Source organism: Sorex araneus, chromosome 1 (assembly GCF_027595985.1).
Source record: "Sorex araneus isolate mSorAra2 chromosome 1, mSorAra2.pri, whole genome shotgun sequence".
Taxonomy (NCBI): Eukaryota; Metazoa; Chordata; class Mammalia; order Eulipotyphla; family Soricidae; genus Sorex; species Sorex araneus.
The window spans coordinates 123,264,900-123,281,245 of record NC_073302.1 but is presented as its reverse complement, the minus strand read 5'-3'; the positions used below and the strand labels follow the sequence as shown (position 1 = coordinate 123,281,245).

Below are 16,346 nucleotides of genomic sequence, written 5' to 3'. Positions count from 1 at the left end.
TGTTTTTCTCACCTTCTGAACCCTTGCTTTGAATATGAAATGAAGTGCTCAGTCCTCAGTCTTAGTGGGGTAAGGCTAGTTTGCCACTAAAGTTTTTGTTCTGATGTCTCAGCAGACTTTCCTCCAAGTGGTGAGGCTTCTTCCATATGCTGTTTTAGTCTGTCATCTTTTAAACATGCTTCTACAGTTCCTGTGTCACTTCACCCACAGCAGGGAAGGCGGAAAGGCAGGGAGACTCACCTGTGGGAAGTTCATGAGTCAGGCTTAACAGTGTCATTAATATTGTTCACCAGTTCCTTTTTGTGTGTGTGTGTGTGGTGACAGGAATTGACAGTAATTCTTTGGTTAGAATGAAAGTTGTTACTCGGCTGGATGATAAGAGGAGACAGAAAAATCAGCATTAATTATGTATCCCAGGGGAAAATGAAAAGCTTTTCATTCTTTGCATTAAGAAAATTCTTACTCCAAACAGTGCTTCAAAATGTGAAAACCTCTACAAAATGTGTAGGGTTCTTATGCATAGCAGGTGTCTCTGAAGTGTTAATCTTCTCCTTCCTTTTACTGGTGTGAAATATGATGTGCAAATGGACATAAGGAAAAAATACTATAGAAAAACTCATGTTTTCTTTTTATTAAAATGGTGCAAATCTACTTTCTCTGCAATGCTGTCCTAGCAGACTTTAATAGGGGTGAAGAAGATGTTCTTCAAAAGTTTTACTAGGTGATGAGGATGAGACTCAATTTGTGCAGCTTAGTTGTTTTTAGTACAGTTTACATCTGTTGTCAGATGGGAGTTACTAGAAAGTTGGTGAAGGTTGTAAACCTAAAGGAAAAAGTCACATGCAGCTACAGATTTGCTTAACATACAGTTTGACTTTGAATTAAAGTAGGAACCACAAAATGCTTTGTTTTATACACATAGTGCAGATGAGCAAAGGTACAGAGAGAATGAGCTTAGAGTAGTGAGAAACGGAAACTGAAACTGGAGGATAGATAACAGTGAAAAGTAAAATACAACAAGGGACAGATTTTAATTAGGGATTTGGTCTGTGATCTCGAATTTTTTTTTTATTTAATTTTTTTTTTAATTGAATCACCATGTGGAAAGTTACAAAGCTTTCAGGTTTAAGTCTCAATTATACAATGCTTGAACACACATCCCTTCACCAGTGCACATATTCCACCACCAAGAATCACAGTGTATCCCCCACCTCCCCAGCCCCTCACTCCACCTGTGTAACTGATAAATTTCACTTTACTTTCACTTTACTTTGATTACATTCTATATTTCAACAAAAAACTCACTATTGTTGTTTGGAGTTTCTCTCTCCAAAGTCGGACCTGCTGAAAAGGAAGCATTTGATAATTTGTTTTCTATTGCTGAAAATGAAGAGATATGAGGTCGAGCGGCTGCAATAGCAGCCGCCCGGTTTTGGATTTCTGTATTTTAGTATTTTAGTAACTAAGTCCAGAGAAATTTCTGCCAGATATTGCATCATTGCAAGCTTGTACCTCTCTGCTACTTTATATTCCACATATGAGTGCAATCTTTCTATGTCTGTCTCTTTCTTTCTGACTCATTTCACTCAACATGGTACTTTCCATGTTGATCCACTTCTATGCAAATTTCATCTTTTCTGACACCTGCATAGTATTTTATTGTGTAGATGTACCAAAGTTTCTTTAACCAGTCATCTGTTTTGGGGCACTCTTTTTTTCCAGATTGTGGCTATTATAAACAGTAATGCAATGAGCATAGAAATGCAGATGTCATTTCTACTATACCTTTGTGCCTCTCCGGGATATATTCCCAGGAGTGGTATTGCTGGGTCAAGTGGAAGCTCAATTTCTAATTTTTTGAGAATCATTCATATTGTTTTCCAAAAGGGCTGAACCAGTCGGTATTCCCACCAGCAGTATAGGAGGGTCCCTTTCTCCTTACATCCACGCCATCACTGGTTGCTTTTGTTCTTTTGGATGTGTGCCAGTCTCTGTGGTGTGAGGTGGTATCTCATAGTTGTTTTGATCTGCATTTCCCTGATGATTAGTGATGTTGAACATTTTCTCATGTGCCTCTCAGCCATTCGGATTTCTTCTTTGGGAAAGTTTCTGTTCATTTCACCACCCCATTTTTTGATCGGGTTGGCAGTTTTCTTCTTGTGGAGTTCAGCCAGTGCATTGTATATCCTCGATATCAACCCTTTATCAGATGGGTACTGTGTAAATATCCTTTCCCATTCTGTAGATTGTCTTTGTATTTTGGTCACTGTTTCTTTTGAGGTGCAGAAGCTTCTTAGTTTGAGATAGTCCCATTTATATATCTCTGTTTTCACTTTCTTGGCCAGTGGTGTGTCATCTTTGAAGATATCGTTGGCTTCAGTGTCGTGGAGGGTTTTGCCGGCCTTGTCTTCAATGTACCTTAGGGATTCTGGTTCGATGTTGAGGTCTTTAATCCATTTTGATCTGACTTTTGTACATGGTGATAGGTGGAGATCTAAGCCCATTTTTTTGCATGTAGCTGTCCAGTTTTGCCAGCACAGTTTGTTAAACATGTTTTCCTTGCTCCACTTCACATTTCTTGCTCCCTTATCAAAGATTAGATGATCATATATTTGGGGGGTGTGTCAGAGTATTCAACCCTGTTCCATTGGTCTGCAGCTCTGCCTTTATTCCAGTACCATGCTGTTTTAATTACTACCGCTTTGTAGTAGAGTTTGAAGTTAGGGAGGTTGATTCCTCCCATTTTCTTTTTCCCAAGAATTGCTTTAGCTATTCATGGGTGCTTATTGTTCCACATGAATTTCAGGAGTGCTTGCTCCATTTCTTTGAAGAATGTCAAAGGTATTCTTATCGGGATCACATTGAATTTGTACAATGCTTTGGGGAGTATTGCCATTTTGACAATATTAATTCTTCCAATCCATGAGCAGGGGATATCTTTCCATTTCCTTGTGTCCTCTTTTATTTCCTGAAGTAGCGTTTTGTAGTTTTCATTGTGCAAGTCCTTTACCTCCTTAGTTAAGCTGATTCCATGATCTCGAATTTTTGACATAAAGTATATGTATATGTGCATTTAAGAGATTATTCAGTGTTTTTGCATTTCTTAAAAATTGAAAATTTTAGGGTGATAGTTTTTATGTGGAGTATCTGACTATCACTTCTTCTTTTTTTTTTTTTTTGCTTTTTGGGTCACACCTGGCGATGCACAGGGGTTACTCCTGGCTCTGCACTCAGGAATCACCCCTAGCAGTGCTCAGGGGACCATATGGGATGCTGGGAATTGAACCCGGGTCGGCCGCATGCAAGGCAAATGCCCTACCCGCTGTGCTATTGCTCCAGCCCCTGATTTTCACTTCTCAAAAAAGTTAAGAACCACTGAATTAGGTTTATAGTTGTGTAGCTTCTTATTCCTTTTCATTGAGATTATCTGTCGAGTCCATGTAAGAAATTCTGAGAGAGAGAGAGAGAGAAGAGAGAGAGGGAGAAAGAGAGAGAGAGAGAACTACTGCAGGCACGTAAGACACTTGCCATGCAAGTAGTTGACCTGCATTGTATATGATCCCCTGAACCTCACCAGAAGGGACCCCTAAGTGCAGAGCCGGGGGTAAACCCTGAGTACTATGGGGCATAGCCCAACCCTCCCTTCTCAAAAAAAAATTAATGAGAAGATTATGTTATGAAGCAGTAGGTTTCTAATTCTAATTGCCTGGAAGAACTTTTAAGAAGAAAAGTAAAGAGTCACCTTTCTTTAACATATAGACCCCACTATAGAACTGCCTACCTATAGAACACTTATTTGTGTTAAGATTTGCTTTTAAGTGTTTAAGGGAGGCATCATTTTGGTAACAGATTTCTCAGGGCAGGGAAATGGCACAGGGGTTAAGACACCTGCCTTGCACATGATCAACCCAGGTTCAATTCCTGCATCACTGCCCTGGAGGCCCCTGGGAATTTGGGTTCGGGAAGTGAGGGTTGAGTTTGAACTACTGGCTTGGTTGTCTAATTGGTGGGAGTGGCCATTGGCAGCACCATAAGTCCCCCCTCAAAACAGATTTCTTACCTTCAAGGAAACTCATAATTTAAAGAAATACTTATGCATCTTTAAAAATTAAGTTTAAGTTTAAATAGTATAAAAAGGGTGTAAAATGAAATTAGTCCCTTTTACCATTTCATTTCTCTAGTACTAATCTCCAGGCACAAACAATACATATGTGCATAATTGTTTTTTATACCCATGGTTAGTTTTGTTTGTTTTCTGGGCCATACCCAGTAGTTACATGCAGTGCATTGTTTGGCACCCCATGTCCCAGGGATCTCCCCTCCTGTGTGCAGAGCCCAGCATGCAGCCTGTTGTTCTATCTTGCCCACTCTACCTTTGGTCTTTGAACTTAGCAAACTGTAGTATCTGTGTAGTATTCTGTTGGCTAGCAATCGTTTATTAACCAGCTCCCTACATATATATATATATATGAGTTATTTAGTATTATAAATAATGCTTCACACGAAAGAGCCTGGCAAGCTCCCCATGGTGTATTCCATATGCCGAATATAGTAACATTGACAGGTCTCATTCCCCTGAGCCTGAGCCTCCAATCGTTGGGAAAGACGAGTAAGGAGAAGCTGCCAAAATTTCAGGGCTGGGACAAATGGAGACATTACTGGTGCCCGCTTGAGCAAATTGATGAACAACAGGATGACAATGACAGTGACTTCAATAAATATCTTCGTACTTTTGGCGGGGGTGGGGACAAATCGCAGATGGTGCTCAAGAGGCCTGGGGGCGAGATGTGGGGGAGCCCCTGCTGATTCTCAGACAACGGGGCCGTGGTTTGGTTTCAGGCTCTAAGGATGCTCAGCTCCTGAGGCCCTGGAGTGCTGGGGGTGCTGGGGACTATCCAGGCCCCCCTAGGAGTGCTCCAGAGCCACTCCCTGTGAGGGACATGTGGTGCTGGGGCCCGAACTGGGGTTGACCCCGTGCCAGGCAGGCCCCTCAGCTCCTGTACTATCTCTCTGGCCCCTCCTTACACGTGTTTTGTTATATATGCAAATGTTTCAGGATACATGACTGAATTGAAAAATAGGTTCATTTAAAATTTTAGTAATGTAGAGGGGCTGGAGTGATAGCACAGCGGGTAGGGCGTTTGTCTTGCATGCGGACGACCCGGGTTCGATTCCCAGCATCCCATATGGTCCCCTGAGCACCGCCAGGAGTAATTCCTGAGTACAGAGCCAGGAGAAACCCCTGTGCATCGCCAGGTGTGACTCAAAAAGCCAAAAAAAAAAATTTAGTAATGCAGAATTGCAGTCAGCTATGACTTCTCCAGTCCCATCCCTGTATGAGACTACTTGTTTTCCACGACTCATGCCCGTTCATTATTTGCTCTTAAGTTCTTAAAAGTTTCAAAAAATTTGCTTTAATTTGCCTTTCCTTAAGTATGAATAAAGTTTGAACATTTTAAAAAGCACAGCCTAGGCCTAGAGCCATGGCTTAATAGGCAGAGGGCGTGGGGAACTGGGAGGAGCCCCCAGGGAAGCACCACCAGATGTGACCCCTAAAGGCGTCCCCCACCTCTGCCAAATATCATTGTCACTGTCATCCCGTTGCTCATCGATTTGTTTGAGCGGGCACCAGTAATGTCTCTCATTGAGAGTCCTGTTGCTCATTGATTTGTTTGAGTGGGCACCAGTAATGTCTCTCATTGAGAGACTTATTGTTACTGTTTTTGGCATATCCAATACGCACGGAGAGCTTGCCGGGCTCTCTAAGAGGGGCGGAGGAATCGAACTCGGGTCGGCCGCGTGAAAGGCGAACGCCCAACCACTGTGCTATCACTTTAGCCCCTGCCAAATATAGGCATATGAAATGCTTGTGCCCTTCACTGATTATTATATTTTAGTTTGGGGGCTACTCTTGGCCCCCAAACTAAAGAGGTTAGGGGCTGTCCCCATTAGTTCCTGGGCTGGACGGGACTGGGGGCAGCTGGGAACCATGTAGTGGCAGGGTTGGAGCTGAGGTTTCTACATATGAGGTATGTGCGCTCAGCCTTTTAGCCTCTCCCGGACCCCTCGAACTATTTTAAACTGGGGGTATTAGCTTTATCTTCTGGTTATTTCCTCACAAATCCTTAGGAGTTCTTTATATATTAAGTAGATTATTTCATTTTAATTTCTAGTAGATTATTTCATTTTCATTTCTAGTATGTTTTTGGAATGAAGAACTAATTTGTGTGGTGTTTATTTCTAGGTCATTTAATATTAATAGGGTTGCAACTCAAGCTGTGGAAGATGTCTTAAATATTGGTGAGTACCAATATATTGTTACGATAGTTGTTATCATATCATCATATCTATGTTATGATAATTGTATTATGTTACTATGTTTTATTTTGGTAGCTATCCAAAATATTTAATTATCTTTTTCCCCCCCTTTCCTCTTTCAATAGCAAAACGACAGGGAAATTTAACTGTTCCATTAAACAGAGAACTGGTAGAAAAAGGTCAGTGTCAAAATCATTCTCATTCTGTATAACGTTTTTGGATGTTACTGTGGTTCTGTGTTTGTTTTGGGGCCACACCTATTGGTGCTCAGGGCTTATTTCTGGCTCTGTGCTCAGGGATCACTCCTGGCTGGGATGGGATGCCTGGGACTGAAACTGGGACAGGTGCATGCAAGGCAAGCACCCTACGTGCTGTGCTATCTCTCCAGCTCCTCCCCTAGTATGTTTTTATTTCAAAGTGCATTTGTCTAATAAATATAGTACTTTTTGTTAACTGATGAAATGTTGGTTTACAACATTTTTTTTTAGGAATACAGTATTATATCTCTCCAAAATGTATCTCACAATACAGTGCATCCCACCCCAGTACCACTGTCTCTCTGTGTAAGTTTGTGGGGCGATCAGGCCAGGTGTGATCCTGGCTTGCAGTTGCTCCCAATAGAGCATGGGGCCCTTGTGATGCCAGGGTCTAACCCAGGGCTCCCAGATGTGAAGCCTCTGCATCAGCCCTTTGGCGTATATCCCTGCCCCCGAAATCAAATTCTGAAAGTGCAAATCACATTTATATGTGTGCGAACTTTTCATATACTAGATCCTCTCTTCACTAGGCTCCTTTCTATATATACACATTCCTCAGACTGAAGCTCTAATTCTTACTGTCTTTATAACTGAAAAACCATACACAGAAATTCAAGGTAAATTAGTTTTTCAAAAGGGTACAAAACTGGGGCTTGGGCAGTAACTCAGGGGGCGGGGGTGCATATTTTACGTGTCAGAACCACAGGTTCATCCTCAGCACCACATGAGCTGGTCCCCGAAGTGCCTGGGGCAACTCCCAAGCACCAAGACAGGAATAGCCACCCCCTGAATAGATAGAAGCCTGAAGATGTGGCCTCAAGACCAAAATAAAATTGACACTGTGTGTGTGTGTGTTGAATTGTTGCAAGAATTGTTGTATCTATTTCCTAGGTTATAGATTTTTCATATCACATTATTTAGTTCAGTACATGATAAAATATTTTAATAGTACCAGTAGATTTAGATATTTTGGTTTTCTACATTAAATTGTTTTATTAGGATAGAGTTTACTTTATTGTTTAAAAGCAGGACTAAATCTCTGAAGTCCCTTTGATCTCTCTCTTTTAACTTGTGAGACCTAAAAAATATTTTAATTATGGCTTATGAGCTAGCATTAACATTGACTCTGCATCAAAGAAAAGAAACAATCATTCTATTAGTTATTTATTATAAAACATAAAATGACATCAGGTTTATCAATCTGTTTAAGGTTATATATGAAACATAGTAATTTTTTTTAACTGAAGCAAGATAGTTTTTTTTTAGGGTTTTTTTTTTCTTTTTAATAAATTTATTTATTGAATCACCGTGAAAACAGTCACAAAGCTTTCAGGTTTAAGTCTTGGTCATACAATGATGGAACACTTGTCTCTTCACCAGTGCACATTTTCCACCACCAAAAACCCCAGTATACCCCCCATCCCACCCCTCCCCCAACCTGTGTGGCTGATGATTTCCACATGACTCTCTCTCTATTTTGATTACATTCAATATTTTGACACCAGACCCACCATTATTATTTGGGATTTTCCCCCAACACTGAGACCTGCTAAAAAGGCAACATTGGAAAATTTGTTTTCTATTGCTGATTATGAATAGCATATAATTCTGAAATTTTAATAATTAAGTCTGGAGGGATTTCTGCCCAAAGCCTCTGGGTTCCGAGATTTGTTTGTGTGTCTCTGGGATCATGACCATTAAGGAGCTTAATAAACGGGCCGTTCATGGGTGGCAACTTGGGGTCTCATTGGGGCAGGGGAGCAGCAAGATAGTTTTAATTGAACAAAATTCTCTTAGAAAGATGTGATGGGAGAGAATGGGAGAAGTAGATGTTTAAGAAAGAACATGGGCTTCTCTATATTAGATTTTAAAACATGCCTAGAGACAAGTAAGCAAGATACATGGTCAAGGGAGAACACGGGCTTGAAGAGCAAGACTTTTTTTTTATAAACAAGTATGATGCTTTACTGAATCTTTGGCAGACTTGATTCTCTTCAGAAGCAGTAGAGAATGGTGTTGTGACTATTTGAGATACGTCAGCAAGCTACTCCTTTCAAGCTCACAGTTTGTGTGTGCAGTACTGGCAAGGCAAGAGTTTGTTTTTGACAGTGAATTAGATTTTTAAGTTTTTTTTCTGTTTTTGATTTATGGACCACCCTCAGCAGTGCTCCGGGCCTACTTGTGTCTCTGTCTGTGCTCAGGGATCACTTCTGGCGGGGCTCAGAAAACCATGTGGGATGCTGGACATTGAACTTGGCTTGACCATACCCGTGGTACTATCGTTCAACGTACAATGTACAACCGGTGTACTATCGTCCCTGAAACTAGATTTCTTAAAAAAGAATCAGAATTCAAATGACATTCTGATAAAGATCATTTTGTCAAGTCTTCTAATGTAGCACTCAACTGAACTATAAATTCTTTATATCCTCATCTTTAACCATTTTGTGCTTTGCGTGCAGATCTCATGTTTAGAGAGACAACTGGTCTGAACAGTTTTTTTTAATTTTTTGTTTTTATTTTTTTTCTTCTGTCAAACAAGATATTTAAAAAAATTTTTTTATTAGTGAGTTACCGTGAGGTACAATTATAGACTTACAAACTTTCGTGCTTGCATTTCAGTCATACAATGGTCCAGTGCCCATCCCTCCACCACCAATGGTTCCAGGCTCCCTCCGACCACCCCCACCCCACCCTGCCTTGGTGGCACGGCACTCCCTTTTGCTCTCTCTCTCCTTTTGGGTGTTGTGGTTTGCAGTAGAGGTATTAAGTGGCCATTATGTTCAGTCTATAGTCTACTTTTGGTCTGAAGAGTTTTTAAAGACTTTTGGCTCATGACAGTTTTATTAGAGAAAACATATTGCTTGTCATGTGAAGAATCCACTTGTCAAGAGTGTTAACTAGTCATTGTACTTAAGAAATCTTTTCTTTAAAACAATTTTTATACTTAACAACAACCCTTTGATATGATATTTTCGAAAAGAACTTGGCCCAGAGCAGGGAATGTGGCAGCTTAAAATCCATTTTGAGTATCACAAACTAGTCCCCTATTTCTGCTTAATTACTACATTTGTTTCCTGCCACCCCTCACCCCCAAATCTACCTGTCTCTGCTGAACTGTGGGTTATGTTGGATTGAGTGACTGATCTTGGAGCCTAATTCTTGTAAGATTTTTTTTTTTTAACATAGAACATATGACTCCCCAGAAGATTGCTACCCAAAGACTTGGAATAGAACCGCTTTTAAGTTGAGGATAGTATCCAGATTCTATTTCATACTTTTCAGAAGTGATAGTCTTTTATCGAATGCGTGACTTTTTCTTTTTCTTCCTAGTAACAAATGAATATAATGAATCGCTGCTCTACAGTCCAGAAGAACCAAAAATCCTTTTCAGTATTCGAGAACCAATATCAAATAGAGTTTTCTCCAGCAGTCGCCAGCGTTGTTACACCTCCAAGTAAGCTTCCAGTGTCTGGTTTGTTTTTGTCTCTTGTGATCATAGAGCAGCCCGGGGTGGGTGAGTGTTCGGAGGGCTGGGGCACATGCACAGCCCTCTGGGTTTGGCTACCAGCACCGCCTGGCCTCTCTGCTGCCAGATGGAGTCCTGCTGGGAAGGCCTCGCTCGGGACCAGCAAAACAGAGAACTACTAAAATAAAGAAAGCACACATGCTATTTAAAAGAAATCCCATTTCAGTAAATTCACTCTTTCTAGTAGAATCTAGCATGAAAAATAGATCCTGTGCATGTAATGAGGTGTCAGGCTAATCTGAAGAAGAATTAAGTTTTTGACACAATTCCTCATTTTAGAGAAACTAAAACTTAAGTCACCAGAAGGAACATGTTTACTTACTTATTCGTTTGGGGCCACACCTGGTGGTGCTCGGGGCTCTTCAGGACTTGGTGCTCTAAGGCTGCTCGTGGCAGCACAGGGAGCCAGGCACCGCTGGGAATTGAAGCCAAGCTTTCCGAGTGCAAAACCTGGGCGTTGGCCTTTTGAATCTGCTTGGCCCAGGACCGTAGTTACTTAATTGGGTGATGTGAATTTGTCTATGTTTTAAATGTACCTAGACACAATAAGATCAAATTATTTTAAGAGAAACTGATTATAAAACAACTTTATTTAGTGACTAATTTATTTTCCCTAAAATTGAACACCCTCCCCTGCCTGTTGAATTTGCCTTAGATTATTTTTTGAGAGGAGAGTATATACATAAATGCCTAGCTTTTAATTGCGTAAAAGTTGATCACTTTTCCAAACTAACAAGAAAATCTCCCATAATGATGGGATAAAATGTAATCTAGGTAAAGGACAGTTTCATTCAAGTGCTTGCTGCTTTACAGCATTTATATTTTCTCTTTGTCAAAATATTATTTCCAAGAAAGACACTCAAAAGAAAAATTTCATTTTAAAAAATCATTAAAATTATTACTCATTTCAGAATGAATTTCTGATTAACAACTTCCTATTTAGTTGGGATGAGACTATAAGGACCCATTAAAAAATATTCATGACAGCATTTCAAAAGTATTTCTTAATGCATAAGGAGCAATTTAAAAACAAAGGCTGATAAACTATAAATTAGAATTAACAAGTTGCTAATGAAAATGCCATTAAGAAAATGAAAGGTGAGCCATAGATTGAGTTATCTGCAGTATCAACCAGTGACGATATCCAGAATATTTAAAAATCTATAAATCAGGGGCTGTAGAGATAGCACAGTGGGTAGGGCGTTTGCCTTGCACTCGGCCGACCCGGGTTCAAATCCCAGCATCCCATATGGTCCCCTGAGCATGGCCAGAGGTAATTTCCTGAGTGCAGAGCCAGGAGTAACCCCTGTGCATCGCCAGGTGTGACCCAAAAAGCAAAAAAAAAAAAATCTATAAATCATAAAAAATACAGATAGCCAAGTAGAAAAATAGCCAAAAATTTGGAAAAGACATTTGATCAAAGAGAATATCCAAATGGTTGATAAGCATGTGAAAATGCCTTAGGCCTTATTATCCATCCTAAGAGTAGAAATTAAAGTACATAATCTGATCTCACATATAGCCTTCAGAATTGTAAATTGTTGGTAAGATGTAGCAACTGGAACGTTCTTATATTACTATTGGGCATGTTAGGCATAGTTAGGAAAATTACTTGGCAACCAATTTACCAAAGCTGAATAAACCATATGTAGTGACTCAGTAATTACATCCTGAGGCATCTACCAGCAGAAGTCTATTCAGGAAGACACGTTCAGGACTATGCCATGCATAATAGCATTATTCCGATTAGATAAATACCCGAATGCCCATGAAAAGATCATTTCCATGCCATGGAAGTGTTTTTATACAGTAGTGAAAATTAGGCACATATGCTGCCTGAGCCCATGTGCTGCTTGGTCCCATGTGGCATGCCTGAGCACATCTGTCACCCTCATCTCACCTCTTGAGATGTGTACTTTCATGTGTAATGTATCACTACACAAGTGCATTCATCAAGCAGTACCTTAATAATCTGTGTCTCTTGTGTTAATATCTAATTTAAAAATTTTTACATGGACATAACTACATACTTGTAATTATCTTTAAAAAAATCTAACTGTAGGGCCCAGAGATATGACTCATAGGTGTGAGCATGTGACTAGCAGATTGCTGAGTTTGATCTCTGGCTCCTTGAGCCTCTGAACATCACTTGAGTATAGTCCTGATGTCCCCTGAATAATGCACCGCTGCCTGGACCATGTATGGCCTAAAGTGACCCCCACGGTGCATACCCACCCCTAGCACACACACTCCTACAACAGGCATCACTGTTGGGGGAAGAAAGACGATGGGTATCATAACCCCTGAACTTCTTGTCTGGATGGAGTATTCCTGAATACTAAAATTTGGAGATTTTTGATAATTTACCCATATATTTACTAACCATTAATTCTCCCTCACCAAAGAGAAACTTGATTTTTAAAGTCTGATTTTAAAAGCTAAATCTGCTAGTTTAATGAAGAGTATTATTCCAAGTTAACAAAACTAGTATTTAATAAGATGTTTGTTGCTACTTAGGGTTTCTGTTCGTTCTCGGTGTTGGGATGCCTGTATGGTGGTGGACGGAGGAACTTCTTTTGAATTCAATGATGGAGCAATTGCTTCCATGATGATCAATAAAGAAGATGAGCTTCGAACTGTGCTTCTAGAACAGTGACAGATTTCCTTCGGTGACATTTTGGAAAAATGGAGAAATACTTTTACTTTAGAAACAATCATCCACAAAGCTCCAACTTTTGGTTATTGTTGAGACTGGTTTGCACTGGGTTCAAAGGTGACCAAGGAAGTAAGATCTGCATTATTCTTCTGTGGATGCTAATGAAAACATGTATTCACCATGTAAGAAAAGGATGGACTAAACTGATCAGAATTGATACCAGTGAAATTTTTATATTGTTTACAATTGGTATGCAAGAGTGCTGGTATCTTTTTTTAAATTTAGAGGTAGGCCCAAATAAAGGATTAAATGTTTAGGATTTGAAATTTAACTATATAAGTTTGTTTTTCCTTCCTTTTCATTCCTCCTAACTTTGTGAAATTGGTCAGTCCAAACACTTTATCGTTTGACTAATACCTATTTTTATAGTACTTAAGAATCAAGATTTTTAAAAAAATTTAATGATGGAGAACTTTGATAATTCTCAACATTGACCTAAGTGAAATAAGTACATGTTTTTTTTTAATATGTGCTAAGAATTTTCTAATTTAGAACATAATAATATTGTTGACTATTTTGATTTAAGGCTCAATTACTTTTGAAATTATTTGTAGAAATTTTCATTAAATTAGCTTTCAGGTTAATTTTGACAATTGCGTGAAGTAACATCTTCGGACAAAATCATAATGTTATTACAAATGTATTAATCTTCAGGTAGCTATTTTTGACACATAATTTAAAAAAATGATTGAGTTTAATAGATTTCTTTTATATTCAGCTCTCCAACATTCAAAGAATATTAAACTGATTAGACATTATCTTAGGAGTTTGTTATCACCTTCAAAATTATTTTCTTACATTAGAAATATTGTCAGAAACGAATTGTTTAGTAAATATGCAAAACTTTAGTTTTGGAATTGCCTTACTAAGTTCATCTTAAACACACACATTAGCTTTTGCAGATAAACTTTTAATGTTTTTATTTTTTGCCCATTATGATAATTTATTTTTGGAGGAAATTATCTAATTCTTGACCTACTTAATCTTAGAATTTCTACAAAAGCACCCGTTATTGCAGCATGAGAGTCAGAATTCTCATGTACTATATTCAGATTTTTACCTGCTTTTTTTTGTACTTGCTTTAAAAAATTTGTTCAGTCGTTGAAATATTTATTGAATGCCCTCTCTGTGCTATGTACTGTGTCAGGTGCTGGAAATATGTTGATGAATGAAACAGAATATCTGATAGAATGTGAGTTCTGTGAGCACAGAAGTAAATTCTGTGGTGTTTTGTTAACATTTAACATGTTCTTGTCAGATTTTTTTTATGTTACTGTACAACATTAATCTAGGTGTTAATGTATATCCAGAACAGGATTATGTCTTTCTAAGAATATTTTTGTAGACACTCATAACAAAGGATTTACATGTGTATAATTAAAATTAGTGCTTTCTCAGAGCTGAATCTAGTTTCTGGTCTGATTTACAGACAATATTCTTAAGATACCATACAGTATAGAAACTTCCTCTAATATATGTCTAAAACCTTCTTGACAGAAAAATTCCATCTTTAATATAAGGAAATCTGTCCCAAATGGTACCATAAATCTGTTAATATATCGCATATTGAAAGGTAACCTGCTGTGTAAAACTGTTCATAAGCCATACTTGAAAGGTTTATAAAATTACTTAAATGTTTGCTTCATTTGTAACATAACTTCTAACATTTCTGCTCTTTGGTGGGAATTTATATGTAAGAAGTCATAAGAAGCAAAGGATGTTAGCAGAGCAAATGTGTTCTTATAAATGAGTTAACCTTTCAATGGCAACTGTATGTGAATAAAATTAAACCACTGTTTTGCCTATTTTTACTTCATTTATTATCTTAACCCTTATGGGAGTCATTATTTGAAGACTCTTTTCCTGAATATTTTCCTGAAATGTTATTTCAAATGTCTTTCAAATGTCTTTTTTCTTCTGCTGCCATGCATTATTCTGTGCCCTGTTGATTTCATTTACTTCATTTGACATAAAATCATTTTCCCCCCTTTACTTATTTTTTTATTTCATCACAGTTTCAGGCATACATTATGTTAACACCAGTCCATTCGCCAGTGCCCACTCCCCTCCCTCAGTGTTGCCCCCTCCACCTATCTGCCTCCTACCCACCAGTCTGCATCTCTGAGGGACACTTCTTAAAATGTATGTTTGTGCACTGTGGCTTCCAGACTGTTGTTGATAAGGTTTCATACATATCACTTTATCACCTTTCAGCACCTCTTCCTCCCCAGTTGACTGCTTCTATCCACCATAGTTGTTGTCCCCTCCCTGTCTCCTATTCCCCAGACCCCTCAAGAGACATTTTCCTTCTGGATACCAGGTCTCATGTTCTTTGTTTCCACTGGCTTTGGGAATTCATTATTTCCCCATTAGGAATCATGATTTCATATGTTGTCAAAGTGCTTACTTGGTAGTTATAGATGCCACAGAATTTAGACCTAATATTTTTGATGTTTCATTTATAAAGACTGTAGCACTGTAGCACTGTCATCCCTTGCTCATCAATTTGCTCGAGCGGGCACCAGTAACATCTCCATTGTGAGACTTTTGGCATATGTTTTTGGCAATTGAATATGCCACAGGGGGCTTGCCAGGCTATGCCGTGCAGGTGGGATACTACATAAAGACTACAGTAAATCAAATCATAATACATGCCTTCAAGTATAAAGAATTTCCATTGATTTTACTTTTCAAAATAAATAAGAATACAATAAGTAGAGTTAACACACATTTTTCTGAAAAAAAATTACTTGAGTTGAAAATAATTGTCATATATAAATTTCTGATTTTTGGTTTTGGGACCATACCATCAGTGTTCAGGGGTCATTCCTAGTAATGTTCAGAGGACCATGTGGGGTTAGGACCATCCTAAGTATATATTCAACCCACTGAGCATTCTCGTTGCAGATATAAAGTTATAGGCATATTTATTGCTTCACAGTGAAAGCAATAAATTTATAACTAAATACTAAAAAAAAATGTGCCATAGTATTATAACATATGTATCATAGTATTCAGAAATGACAACTACCAAGAAACTTAGTTGTCCAAGGAATATCCCATTAATATGACAGTAAGTGATATAAAGAAAAAGTTTCATTAACTTTTCTACACCAGTAGAAGGTATCAAGAGCATTTGTGTGTGTCATGAGCTTTACATATTTTAAGAAAATAAAAGGAGAAAGTAAATGAAAATATTTAAGTGTTAATTTGATTATTTTATAGTAGATTTTATAAGTTATAGCTAATTATTTCTCCCTTTTGGGGGTCAGAGATAGAGTATAGCACAGAAGACACTTGCCCTGCATACCACTGACTGGCTTTAATCCCTGGTCCTTAGCTATGGCCAGGATTGATCTCTGAGTAAGTGTGGTCCAAACTACACTTACTATAGTTTCTCTCTTTTTAAACTCAAACGTCAGTACCAGTAAGTAAATAATAAAATCAAAACTTGGGATCATAAAAAGACCACTTCAGGACATTTGAACAATGAAGTGTTAGACACAGGAAGACACAATAGCTTTGA

At 38.5% G+C, this 16,346-nt stretch overlaps 1 protein-coding gene across 4 annotated transcripts in view; it reads left to right on the top strand.

Moving 5' to 3' along the window:
* The window catches only part of NADK2 (NAD kinase 2, mitochondrial), a 55,377-nt gene extending 39,031 nt beyond the window's left edge, over window positions 1-16,346 (top strand). For all 4 annotated transcript variants that reach the window (XM_012932050.2, XM_055146606.1, XM_055146577.1 and 1 more), the window contains 4 exons: window positions 6,245-6,300; window positions 6,444-6,497; window positions 9,909-10,032; window positions 12,622-16,346. In XM_012932050.2, coding sequence (XP_012787504.2) covers window positions 6,245-6,300; window positions 6,444-6,497; window positions 9,909-10,032; window positions 12,622-12,760 — 373 coding nt within the window. In that variant the 3' untranslated portion in view covers window positions 12,761-16,346. The remainder of the gene's footprint in view (window positions 1-6,244; window positions 6,301-6,443; window positions 6,498-9,908; window positions 10,033-12,621) is intronic.